At 27.7% G+C, this 13135-nt stretch overlaps 2 protein-coding genes across 2 annotated transcripts; one reads left to right on the top strand and one right to left on the bottom strand.

Annotated features, from left to right (window-relative positions):
• Positions 1 to 6308: 6308 nt before the first annotated feature.
• LOC113363539 (DDB1- and CUL4-associated factor 13-like) lies at positions 6309 to 8919 on the bottom strand. The gene is made up of 6 exons (XM_026606034.1): positions 8847 to 8919; positions 8263 to 8520; positions 7336 to 7792; positions 6832 to 7000; positions 6626 to 6757; positions 6309 to 6560 (listed from the first exon to the last, which is right to left on the bottom strand). The coding sequence occupies exons 1-6, from the start codon at positions 8914 to 8916 to the stop codon at positions 6309 to 6311; spliced, it is 1338 nt and encodes a 445-aa protein (XP_026461819.1). The 5' UTR covers positions 8917 to 8919.
• A 2548-nt stretch (positions 8920 to 11467) lies between these two features.
• Positions 11468 to 12565, top strand: LOC113386185 (plant intracellular Ras-group-related LRR protein 7-like). The gene is made up of 2 exons (XM_026623985.1): positions 11468 to 11565; positions 12136 to 12565. Exon 2 carries the CDS (start codon positions 12215 to 12217, stop codon positions 12563 to 12565), a length of 351 nt encoding a protein of 116 aa, XP_026479770.1. The 5' UTR covers positions 11468 to 11565; positions 12136 to 12214.
• The last annotated feature ends 570 nt before the right edge of the window (positions 12566 to 13135 follow it).

A 13135-nucleotide genomic window follows, 5' to 3' on the forward strand; every position in this document is an offset into this window, starting at 1 on the left:
ATTTGCGTGAAACTTCGGAAATATCATCCGGAATAGTATAAAAATTTTTGTGTGTATTTGTATATATATGTACATTCAGAAAATAGAATTAAAAACATTGGTTTTTAAATTTTTTTGAAAATTCTAAATATATATCAAAGCGATCATATTAAAGCGACAAATTATATTTTGAAATGAATGGATAAAATGCTAAATGAATTTTAATTAAACTACGATTTTGAAGTCTATATTGTAAATTTTAGAAATATTACATTGAATTAAATTTTTCGGAAAGATAAAACTGCTAGAATATGCTTATTTTATACTAAATCATTCAAAAATTCTTGCAGATGAATTAAATATTATCAATATTTTAATGATTTGGTAGTACACAAAAATTATTATTACGCAACAAAACAAAAAATCATCTTTTCAGAAAAAAATAGCAAATAGACACTTCATTCAATAATTTTAATTCATTATCATATTCAAGATAACTGGTTTCTGTCTGTGCGATATTACGCCATAAAAGGTGATTACACAGAATGTCAATATCGCACATTTGATGTATCGTATTATTAATTTACAGTTTTAAACATATTTTTGAACATAATTTAAGCCAATTCGTTGAATTGGCTCAACGTTGAAAATAACAATTGTTGGTAAAAAATTTATTTCGTTATTTTGATACTAAAAAACGTATACATCTTGAGCAGATCCGCCCAGATGAGACATAATAAAAAAACAGAATCGCATTGCTGTCAAAATACATGAATATTCTTTATTATATATATATATATATATATATATATATATATATATATATATCTGCATCAACTGATGGTGCAAGTTTGATATCAAAATTTCCAAATACAATTTAACTAATGAGTATTCTAATAGGCATATAAAAAATTTCAAAAAAATTACTAAGAAACTGCATAAAATAAAAAATTCATAAGTTTACGACTTGTATCATAAACTGTAGCAAAGCATTAGGTCTTGAAAAGATGAATAGAAAAGAACACAGGCTAGCAGTATTTTTAGATGTCAGCCAGGCTTTTCCAAACAGAACAACTTTTCTAAACTATTTCAATATCTTAAATTCATTTTTACTTAGTAGAAAATTTACAATCAAAATTAAAGATGTGACTTCGAGCATTAGAAATATAGAACGCGGGGTATCACAGGGCAGCGTGCTAAGCCCAGTACTTTATTTCCTTTTCACAAGCGATATTCCCACATATGATCTTCTAATAATGTGCACTAACGCCGATGACATAGCTATAATTTAATGCAATTCTGATATTACAGAGTAGAGATTGTAAACGATTGAATTTGGAATTCGATTATTTAAGTAGAGATTGTAAACGATTGAATTTGGAATTTTGTCGAAAAATTTAGATGAAGCGTTTTTTTATAAAAGTACGAGTAACTAAAATAATGTTCTAGATAAATGTATGTTATGTATTTAATGGTACAAAATGTTTCTCTTGAAAATCAAATTTTTGATAATATGTTCATGCTTAAGCATGATGTTGTTTTTAACTTATCTAAGGAGTTTATGTTTTTGCCAGAAAATTCTGTTTGTTAATTTCATGGACCATGTAGGTTTTTTTTTTGTATAACGAAGAAAATGCATTTATTAGGTATCCCAGACTAGGACTTTTATCTGGGTATGTCGGGCTCAATACCGTCTGGGAATAATACCGATTAAAACCTTCGCTTATATCTTGTCTATGGTATCCACGAAAACCGTCATGAGGCATTTCTTTATGGGGGAGGATCTAGAATGCTATGGTTCTATCTGAATTATACTTTCATCTTAATTTGTGTCATTCGTTCTTTATGGAGAATGTATGTGTGTATGTATATGTAGCATAAATATAACCTTTTTTCTTTAAATTTTTATATTGTTTTCTCAAAACTCGTTGCACCAATTTTAAACATTTAAAAGCTATTTGATGAAACTCGAGAAGGGCTCGCCATAAATCCTGAACAGCTCATGCAACTTGCCTTGATGCCAAGATTGTAATATTCGAAATATAATTTAAATACTTTGAATACTGCCAGAATAATCGATTCGGGATCGATTTATTTCCAACTTGTGTAATTGTTAAAATAATAGTTATTCTTTGATATTACAATCGTAGTAGAATGTTTATAACTGCTTCTTTGAGTAAAGATCATATATAGTAGAAAACTTCAAAAATTGAATTCTGTGGTCAAATTAATTCTTTTATTAAATTTAAAGGAGAAGAAGGTGCGTATTTTGACTACTTCAACCACTACTTCCACCAATATCATTAGATTTTAGCTAATAGCTAATATCATTCAGGCAAGGGCATTGGACAATTATAAATTTAGTTAGTTAAATAGTAGGAAACTTCTAAAATGAATACATTAGTCAATTTTTTTTAATAAATTTAAAAGAGAATAAGATGCGTAGTTTTTACTTCTACTACAACCACTACTTCCACCAATATCATTAGATTTTAGTTAATAGCCATAATAGCCAACATCATTAAGACAAGGGCATTGGGCAATTATAAATTTATTTTTTTAAACAATAGAAAAGTTCAAAATTGAATACATTAGTCAATTTTTTCTTTAATAAATTTAAAAGAGAATATGGTGCGCATTTTTTACGTCTACTGCAACGACTACTTCCACCAATATCATCAGATTTTAGCTAATAGCCAATATCATTCAGACAAGGGCATTGGGCAATTATGAATTTAATTTTTTAAATAGTAGAAAACTTCAAAATGGAATACATTAGTCAATTTTTTTCTTTAATAATTTCAAAATAGAATAAGGTGCGTATTTTTTACGTCTACTACAACCACTATTTCCACCGATATCATCAGATTTTAGCCAATAAAAATAAAAAAAATAAAAAAAATAAAAAAATAGCCAATATCATTCAGACATTAGCAATGGGCAATTATAAATTTGATTTTTTTCTTTAAAATGTAAATGGTTATCTCAGAACTTGAAAGTTTTGTCTGCACATTTGAATAAATAGTTGTAATGAGCTTGGCTTGTGAAAATTTTGTGTAATAATAATATATCATCATTCAAAATATTTAATATAAGTTTTTGACCATACCAGTTTCATAGTTCCTAATATTATCTTGCAATTATAATATGGTTAAATCAACATCTCCCCAGTGGCTCTTGCAGTATAAAATAAAAAACAAATATATAGAAAATATAAAGCCATATTTTTATAACCTATTTGCGCCATTTCCTCCCGGAAAATTTATTTTGAAATAAATGTGCTCTGAAGGACACATGTATGGTTTCAAGTGAAGATTGTTATTGGCATTTCGTAAAGCGTTTTTAATAACGATTTTCTTTGTCATGTACTACCAGGCATTCCATTACCGGGTATATGCGTGGGTTGATTCTAATTAAATGTCTGGAATATTTCAGAGATTTTGTATGATGAAAAATGCAGTGGTCGCTTATAATCTAGGTTACGCTAATATATTTATTTAGGCTACGTGGATTCATTGTAATTATTAATACAGACTTGTGGAAAATTTTGCTGACAATATTAGTGATTAAAAACAAAGGTAAAAAAGTAAAACTAAGTGAATTGTGGCATTTTTTCTTAAGGCGAGTCGTGAAACATTTTGCAGCGTATATAATTGACTTAGGAATTTATATTGTAAAAGTTTTAAAATTGTAACGATAGAATTTTGAAATTTTGTCTCGTCCAAAAATAATATTGTAGAATGTGGATGGGTTAAATAATATTTATGAATTTTGGGTGAATATTGTTCATATATATTGAGCTCACATTGGTTTTAATTTCGGATAAATATTGTTTATTTATATTGATCTTATATTGGTTTTGAATGGGAAATTAGTATTGTTTACTAATATTTGAAATATATGGCGCCTATATTGGTTTCAATATTGGTTTTATATGGAAAAATGTTAACAGGAACATATTATAGCAATATTGATAAACTATATTGCGCCACGATTCATTTCTACTTGGGCTATTACTCCATATATAAATATTTTTTTCATAATTAAACCACTGTTCGTAGGCCTATAATATTTTAAGGTGCTCCTTAAAACAGTTAACTCTATCATCATACGAAGTTCCATCAAAATCGTTAAAAAAATGTTTTGCAATATTTTTTTTTTCTTAATTATAGCTGATCTTTACAAAAAACTAAGTTTACCAAGTTTATCAACTCATGCCTCCAAATGGTTATCATATTATCAAAAATTCAGGTTTCTGGCGAAAACGTGGACGAAAACTTTTGCTCTTCTGCTAATTCTAAAAAAACGGCACGGCTGATCATCTTACAAAATTAACCAACGCCAGTCCTTATTGAGTATAGACACAGAGATATAATTTTTACAATTTTGATATCAAGCGATTCAGAATAACTTCAAACGTCGAAAGAACCTAAAATTAGAAATCGGCTTTTATGGTCAAAATAAATTTATCCGTTAAGAAAATTTAAATACCAAGGTGGGACTGATTCTCTATAGAAACTCGCCTCATTTTCTGACTCGCTTTTAACATTATAGAAAAGTTTAAAGATTTTTTAAATTAGGTATTCTTGAATTGAAGTGACCATACACAATTGTGGCATAAAATTTCGGGAATCAGAAAATCCAAGAAAAATGCCGATTTGATAATATCCAAAAAAACATTCATACATGCACATTAATGTATATGCCTATAAATAGGGATACCAAATCAACACTTTTTAAAATTTTGAGTAACTTTTAAATTTTGGAGTAATCTTCGAAACCCCTAACTAACCTTGACGAGACTTTTTGCAATTAGTTGATGTATATGTACATAACTTAAATTACTTTTATTAAAAAAATAACTCTATCTTATCTAGATATAACAAAATGACAAAGTTGCAGGTACAGCTAGTAATAAATAAATATGTATCTATCTTCTATCAATAACGCAGAAAATCAGTCTAGTAAGAAAATTGATTATAAGCTCATCGTCATTAATTACGCATTCTGAAATTATTAACTTTATGTACGTACCACATGAAGCATTTAATATTTATTAGCAGAAACCAAACAGTATTAAGGTAAGGATAATTAAACTTTATCAAGGTATTCTGTGCTAAAATTCATACCCGAGCTTAAGAGCGTTGTAATAGGCACGAAGTGGCGATTTCATTATTTTTTATTTTCCGACCTACACAGAAATGACGCCTGTAATTTTTCTCCAGAGAGGCTTCATATAGCATTAAATCTACTAAAAAATAAATGCTTGATATAACACGTGTCATAAGTGCATATGACACGTTAATTTAAATTTGTCGATATTAATTGTTGAAGATGGAGAATAAATAAAGCTATATATAGATGGCTTTCAATAAAAGGTGTTATTTTGAATTTCTACATAATAAAATAATTCTCATAATAGTTATATTTACAGCAAATCCTAATTTTCATATAAAAAACATTTATTAAAACCAACAATAATTCTAACAATGTCAATAAAATTGAATAAATTTGACCGATAAATCTTGGAATTTTTCTTAATTTAATGTTTTCTGAATCCAAATAAAAGGTGTTTTTAAAAGCATCTTTTACGACGTTTTGCATCTAGTTACGTTTCATCATCAGGTTTTTGGTTATGAACAATTACATATATATTATAAGGAATTTTTAATATAGAAATTAAATAATTAAGAAGTAAAAAAAATAAGGATAGTTGTAAAACTATAACAACAATGTGTAAACATTTATTTAAAAAATGTAAGAATTGAAAAAAAAATTAACTGCAAGTCAAATCAAGAAACTGGTTCTCTATTGGTATATGTATATATAATAATTATTAAAATATTTTAAAATAGTAACCAATACTTGAGTTTTACAATTTTACTAAAATTATAATTCAATTTGTAAATCGTAAATATAACTGAATCAAAATTAATGATTATAATAGGTTGATGTGAAATAAGTCCTGTGAAGCTTTTGCTTCTTGTAAACCAAATGCTTTTAGACATTAATCGTTATTATATATTTTCTGACAAAATATTTAAAAAATGAAGGAAATCATGATAAATTTTTAATCAAAAATATTTCTTCCCTAAGCAGTTGAATGAACAGATCTCAAATGTATTTGTATATTTCTAACCGGTTATAAATAAATAATTACGATAAAAACATATTTTTACGAAATTTATTAATTTAAACTTATATACAAGTACAATGTGTCACATATTTTGGATAAACTTATGACATTATCAATTCAACATTGACATATTTCAGTATTTTTATTATAATTTCAGAAAACAGAATAAATAAAATAATAACTTATTACAAAATTATTCGTCTTCTCTGAGAACATGTTTCTGTCTTTCAGGAACATAAGGTACTTGACCAGGTTTCGAATGCATTCTACGATTTTGTTCTTTACGTTTGGATTTCTCTTTAACTGTTCTAAGTTCTTTCTGGGCATTGTAAACATGTTGTGGAACTTGTCTGTGCCTTGCAATTCTCTTGATCTGTGGATGGCCAGCAAACTTCTCTTTCAAAGCTGTTGCAACTTGTATAGCATTTCGTTCCCTGGGTTTCATCTGAAAAAAAGTCATAACATTAACAAAATTCATTCTAAAGTTTTATTAAAACAAATAATACATACCACTCCAAGCTTTTCTGCTGCCCTAGCCTTCCACATACGGATATTCATTTCATCAGATCCACTCAAAACATATTTATCATCAAGGGACCATAGTACACAAGTCAAACGCTGCATACGTTTAGTGTGATACACCTGTTAATTAATTTGATAATTAAACAAGTCATCATAAATATACATTCATCATACATGTTTTTTTAAATTAATACCTCTCTTGAATGTCCCATGTGACTGTCGAAAATTCTGATTGTTTTATCATAACTTCCAGAAACAAATTCTTTTCCTGTTGGTGAATAATCTACATCTACTACAGCCGAAACATGATCCATGTGGACCATTACTGGTTGTCTTAACTTTCTTGTGTCAAATGTGTATAAACTAAAAAATTGTGTTAAAGGTTATACATAAAAATATATACATATGTCAATTTTGCTCACTCTAATATCAAATAATATCAAAGGCGAGACATAATGCATCTTTTAAAATTATTATTATTAATTCTATTATTTTACCACTTTCATTTCCCTCAAGTGCAACTATTAATATGTTTAAACTTTAACATATTATTAAGAATTAAATTTAGAAGTTTGAGCTAATTGGCTTTGATTGATCTAATTGATTATGGTAAATAAAACAGTAATAAAAACAAATGTTAAGACTAACTTAAAATCTAAGTCAATAAATTAAAATTTAAATAAAATACAATTACTTACTTATAATCTTCATTTGCTAAGGTGAATGTGAAGGCCTCCATAGGATTCCATGCCAGTCTATTAGATCTCAGAGTCATAACAACCTTTCTCAAAGGTTTAGCTTCCCTGGTATCATACAATATAATGCTTCTATCACTGGCACAAGCCGCTAACAAGTTTGTCTCAACTCGATTAAAGGCTACATCATGTATACTATCTACTCCCCATTTCATAGACCTTATGGGTTCATTTCGATCATGTTCCCACAATTGACAGACTTCACCACAAGTTGCTATTATAGGTTTTTTACGGTGATGGGTTACACCTGTTAGAATTGTTCTACTTAAAATTGTATTGACAGGTTCTTCCTCTTCTCCAAATTCAGGAGGGCTGGTATTCCAGGTTTTGATTGTTTTGTCATCACCAACAGTTATAAAGTGTTGGCCATCTGGTTTATATGCTAGACCTCTTACTATCCCTATAGTAAATAAAAATAATAATGATGAGAAATCAAGTCAATGAGAAATCAATTATTTTTATTATAATAAGTTGAGATATAATTGATATACCAGAAAAATAATAATAATATAATGAATGAAAATTCAATTATTTTTATTATAATAAATTGAGTTCGACTAAATTTCATTTTTGATGTATCTGAGGCAATAAGTCAAGTTATGCTCATCATAGAAAAGTGTTTATCATAACACCAAAAGCACAGGGAAAACGATGTATATCTCATTTCCATTTAATGTTTATAAGATGCTTGTCCCTGTTTTTGAGGATTAATGAACCATTTCCTATATATGAGTGCAAAGAAATCTAAATCAGAATTTGAAATTATTGATAAATAATATTTAAAAACTCATTCAATGGAATAATTTGAGAATGAATTTATTGCACTTTATAGTGAAAGGTGAATCATTATATTGATGATATTTTTATTACCTTCATGTGCAACGAAACTTCTAATACATTTTCTTTGTGGCAAATCCCAAACTCTAACTTCTCCATCATAGGCACCACTGGTTAAATTTGATAAACTTGCTGGATGTTTAGCAAAACAGGATACACCATCTCTGTGACCGCTAAGATTGCCGACAAAAGGCTTAGCAAATACCCTTTCTAATTTAACTGCATTTAGAGCTCTAACATATTCTCTGGGAGCCTCAAATGGATGTAGTGCAGGATCATAGTTTCTGGGAACTGAATATAAAAATAATAAGTATAGACTTTTGCTAGAAAAAAATACTTCGGAATGAATTTTATAGAAATTCTGGCAGCGTTATTTGCACTTATTTGTTGTATAAAATTTCTTCGTTGAATTAGTGGCTTTATAAAAGTGGCCAAATTACTTATGCGTTGTATTATTACAGGTTTGGAAGTAAGAAAATAATAACACCAGAATAATCAATCAATCAAGGACATTTTTGCATGGTCTCAATGATAAAAATTGGTATTCGAGGTTATTTGTCTGGCAAGCAATTAGTTTGAGATATAGCATATAAAAACACATTTTTTATTTCATATACCTCTATGTATATCCAATTTTGTTGGACGTAAGTATTCATCAGGATTTCTGCTGATTACTTTGACTTTCATTTTGTATGCTACTTTAACACTATGATTTTAAATTATGATTTATAATAAATATTAAAACATTTGGATATCGAAAATGAATCCAAAATTTGTTAGAGCAAATTTCTGTCGAAGCACTACTTATATATTTATATTATTAGATTATATTAACATTAAAGTAATTCAACGTAATATAAGAAACGTCAATCTTGAAATAGGGTTATGTTTCTAATGTCAAAACACGTGTTCAAGTAATTCGCGTTTTGTGTAGTGGCTAACTTGTTTCTTAAGCGGGTAATTCGAACTTAAACTTTAGTGAGGAAGCTTGAGGAAATAATTTTTTTTTTGTGGTATACCAGATTAAAAAGAATGTTGTAATTTATTATAATCATATATAATATATTTTTCTGGAATATCATTTAATTATCTACAAAAATGTATATTTCGGATAAAATTTAGTATTTATTTTATTATTATTTTATTTTATTTATTCATAAGCAAGCCGTAATCAATAATAATAGATATTATTTCAGGCTCTTGTCAAGCTTATTCATAGTTAATATTAAAAGGATACTAATTTTATAATAATCATAGTAGCTGCACGAATTTTGATTCTGAAAAAAAGAGCTGAAAAAAAGCATTCGAACATTAAATACAATGTTCATCATCAAGTTCATCATATTAAAGTCTATTTGACCACCAGTCAAGCTCAAAATTCTTGCACAAGGTTGAAAGTTATACTCATTTAAAACCGTAAAAAATTTAAATTAATAAAATAGCAATAAAAAAAATGAAGAGAAAAAAAAATAATGGTTGTACAGGCGATCAAATGGTCAGACTACATAGATACAGGATAAAGATTATGCAAGAAAATAGTTATTGAATTCAAATTGAGAAAATTCAGTAATGTCATAAAAAGCTAAGTCTTTAAAAAGTTTAACTAGGGAAGCATGAAATTTTTTGCTGTCTAAGTTTCGGATATTGAGTGGAAGTGGAAGACCGTCGATCGTATTGAAAGAGCTGGCCAATTTAAATGTACGCGCCTTAATAAGTTTGTGTCTAGTGTTGTAATTTGAGGACGAAGCCATATCAAAAAGTTTCGAATTGTTTTTGATGAAAGTTAATGTTACTAGCAGAAAAATGCATGGGACAGTTAGAATATTGTATTTTTTAAATAAGGGTCTGCAGGAGGCTTTACTGGGCAGGGAAAAAATTATTCGAATAGCTCTTTTCTGAAGCTTAAATATTTTAATTAGTTCGTATGAGTATTTCATACTATCAAAATGATTCCTGGATTTTTGATTGGATTTTCATAAATATAATCAGATTTTTGTGTTAAATTTTGTTATTATACCTACACCTTTACTTTATGTTCTTACAAAACACGACGCAAATTAAAATGATGTTTAGGGAAGAATTTTCTTAGCAATTCATGTTAATATGATAATATGATATATATATATATATATATATAATCAAAGAAATGTTAAAATTTTCAAAAATACTAAAATTTAAAGTAACAATCCAACCAGAGTAATTATGTAACGAAGAAAAATAGTATGAATTTTTGTTAAAAACTACTAACTACATATACAATTAATTACTGTCAATATTTAAAAAAAAAACAGTGTCCGATAAGTCCATGGTCTGATAAGTTGTAGTAAATTTGCTTTTTGTCATGAAAAATATGATTTTTAAAGATCAGATTTTTTTGCAACGTAAATTGAATTTTCTGTTAGCAATAGCAATATTATTAGCCATCACTTGGAATATTTGAAAACTTTTTACTCTCTCAGGATATATTATTTGAGCATGCCTTGCATTTTGGTAAAAGAGTAATAAGTAATAAAATTCTTATAGCAATTTTTATAAAAGAAATATAAAAATTAGGATATTGACAATCAGAGCAAATATTATTAAATTAGTACTAGAGAAATCTAAATTTAAATTGAACATATAAAGAATTATATAGACACGTTTATGAATAAATAATATATGAAATTAGTTAGCAATTTTCATATTAGAAAAATAAAGATTAGACAATCAAAATGATTATTACAAAATTATTGATAAAATAATCTGATTTATTAAGCATATACATGCTCTCAAAAAGCACTATGTATACACGTTTATAAATAAAAATCTAATAAAATTCATGGAGAACTTCTTTCATGAGCAATGGCAAACCTAATAAAATCATCAATTATTTACTGAGAATGAATCAAATAAATAGCTTTTCATACAGTTCGGATATAGCAAGTGAAAATCTAGTTGATTTTATTTTGAGATTTGAAGTGAATTAGATATAAATTAAGATGCAACAATTATTTGCTTCAAGCAAATTGCTCGCAAGCTTAAAATATTGTCGATATTTGAGTTTTGAGAACTTCTACATTTTTTGAATGTAATATTTGTATATATAATATAAAATTTAATAAAAACTTACGCTTTAAATATTAGAACTCTTGTTCAGAAGATATACTGTTCAAAAATGTTATTAGCTCTTCGTCTATTGCTGTCGAAACTGAATAGAATTTCTTTACATTTTTGGTTTCATTCATTCAACAGTTTTCAAAGGAACTATTAATATCGGGCTGAATTAACAATTAACAAATTTTAAGTTGAATTTATTTGAGTGAAATGAATTGTTAATGAAAATTGCAGGTTTATTGTGTATGATTATTTTTTTATCCAATGTATTTCGGATTTACGTTTATTCATGAAATATTATTTAAATTAATTAATTTAGCATTAGCTATAGTTCATGATTATTCAAATTTTTATGTGTTTTCACTCTTATTGGTTTGTTACATTTATTGCAATTTTGGAAATATTATTCAGCGTAGAAATTAAACTGAATTGCAAATTTAGAAATTATTAAAATTTGCAAAATACACATGTGATGCACAAGTACTGAGTGTATAGATTAGTACCTTATAAACACAGTTTTTGTTAATAATTTTAAAGCTATGAATCCAATGATATTATCATTATTTTTTTCAAATTTTAAAATATGACGTTTTACAAAATGTCACAAAAAAAACTATTTTTTTTAAATTGAACGTTTTTAGCTCCAATGTTTCTTTTTCACTTACAAAATGATTGTAAGACTGGCAACTATCAAAAATGCATCTCAATCAGTGTATAGCATTCACGTTCTACTAATAAACGCGCGCGTTAAAAATAACTTGGCAGTGCGTTCTTGTCTTTTGATGTGATGAGCCCAGAAATACACAATTTCAGGATCAGATATCCAGTTGTAAACTCCAGCTAAGAACTTCAAACTGCAAACTTATAATTTGCAACCTGCTAATCCGAAATCATGGAAAACTGGTCCACAAACGCGATCATTAACTGGAATCATCATGGAATTATGGAGTTGCCAAGTGAATTGGAACATTATGGCAGTAGCGTGAGGGAAATGCATTTACAACATAATAGAATTCAAACTTTGCCGCCATGGATCACGTATTTAAGGAATTTGAGTGCACTTTATTTGGATAATAATAATTTGCGGGATATTCCGGAGGAAATTGGCACCTTGTCGCACCTGACTGATCTGAACTTAAGTAGTAACAGTTTGAGCAAACTTCCGCAAGAGATCAAATCTTTACACAGTTTGACGAATTTAATCATTACTGATAATAACTTGACCAATTTGCCCGGTAAGTAGTCAGATTTTTTTTCAATATTAATATCAAACTACAAATAGTGCTAATAGAGTAAAGTGTCTTTGTGAGCAACATTATGAAAACACCAGCAAAGACATCTTTGATAATAATTGCTTGGCAATATTCCGTTGTTTACTAAATTTGATCTATCAACATATTTTGTGTATGCTAGTCGATTGTTTTACTAGAACTAGGCTTTTCGAATGTCTAATCAAAGGTCCAGATACATAATTTTTTACTTGGCTCATTGCCATTTTAAAAAACATACAAACTTAGCAAGCTGAGAATGCTTGTTTTGTTATAAATTTTAACTAAACACATACTTGTTTATTCTTAAAACTAAACTAGTGGTGCATGGCATCGTGTCTTAAGGCAAATTGCTGGAACTTCTCATACCGTAATAAAATATTCTAGAAATATTAAATGCTTTCAAATAGATTTTATAAATACTGTAACTTATATATGTTTACAGAAAAATGAATAAAACAACACTTAATCAATCGAATTAAAATGAAGACATTGCCCAATATTAAAAGAATTATATAAACTGAATTGCAGGGTTAAAATTATTT

This window comes from Ctenocephalides felis, unplaced genomic scaffold (assembly GCF_003426905.1).
Source record: "Ctenocephalides felis isolate EL2017-DRISC unplaced genomic scaffold, ASM342690v1 CF-g0.4_SCAFFOLD_00845, whole genome shotgun sequence".
In the NCBI taxonomy this organism is placed as follows: domain Eukaryota; kingdom Metazoa; phylum Arthropoda; class Insecta; order Siphonaptera; family Pulicidae; genus Ctenocephalides; species Ctenocephalides felis.

Coding starts and splice junctions, on each gene's coding strand:
- LOC113363539 (XM_026606034.1), bottom strand. CDS start 8,916: ATGAAAGTCAAAGTAATCAGCAGAAATCCTGATGAATACTTACGTCCA. Junction 7,001..7,335: donor TTAGCAAATGAAGATTATAA/GTAAGTAATTGT, acceptor ACAATTTTTTAG/TTTATACACATTTGACACAA. Junction 6,561..6,625: donor CAGCAGAAAAGCTTGGAGTG/GTATGTATTATT, acceptor ACTTTTTTTCAG/ATGAAACCCAGGGAACGAAA.
- LOC113386185 (XM_026623985.1), top strand. CDS start 12,215: ATGGAAAACTGGTCCACAAACGCGATCATTAACTGGAATCATCATGGA.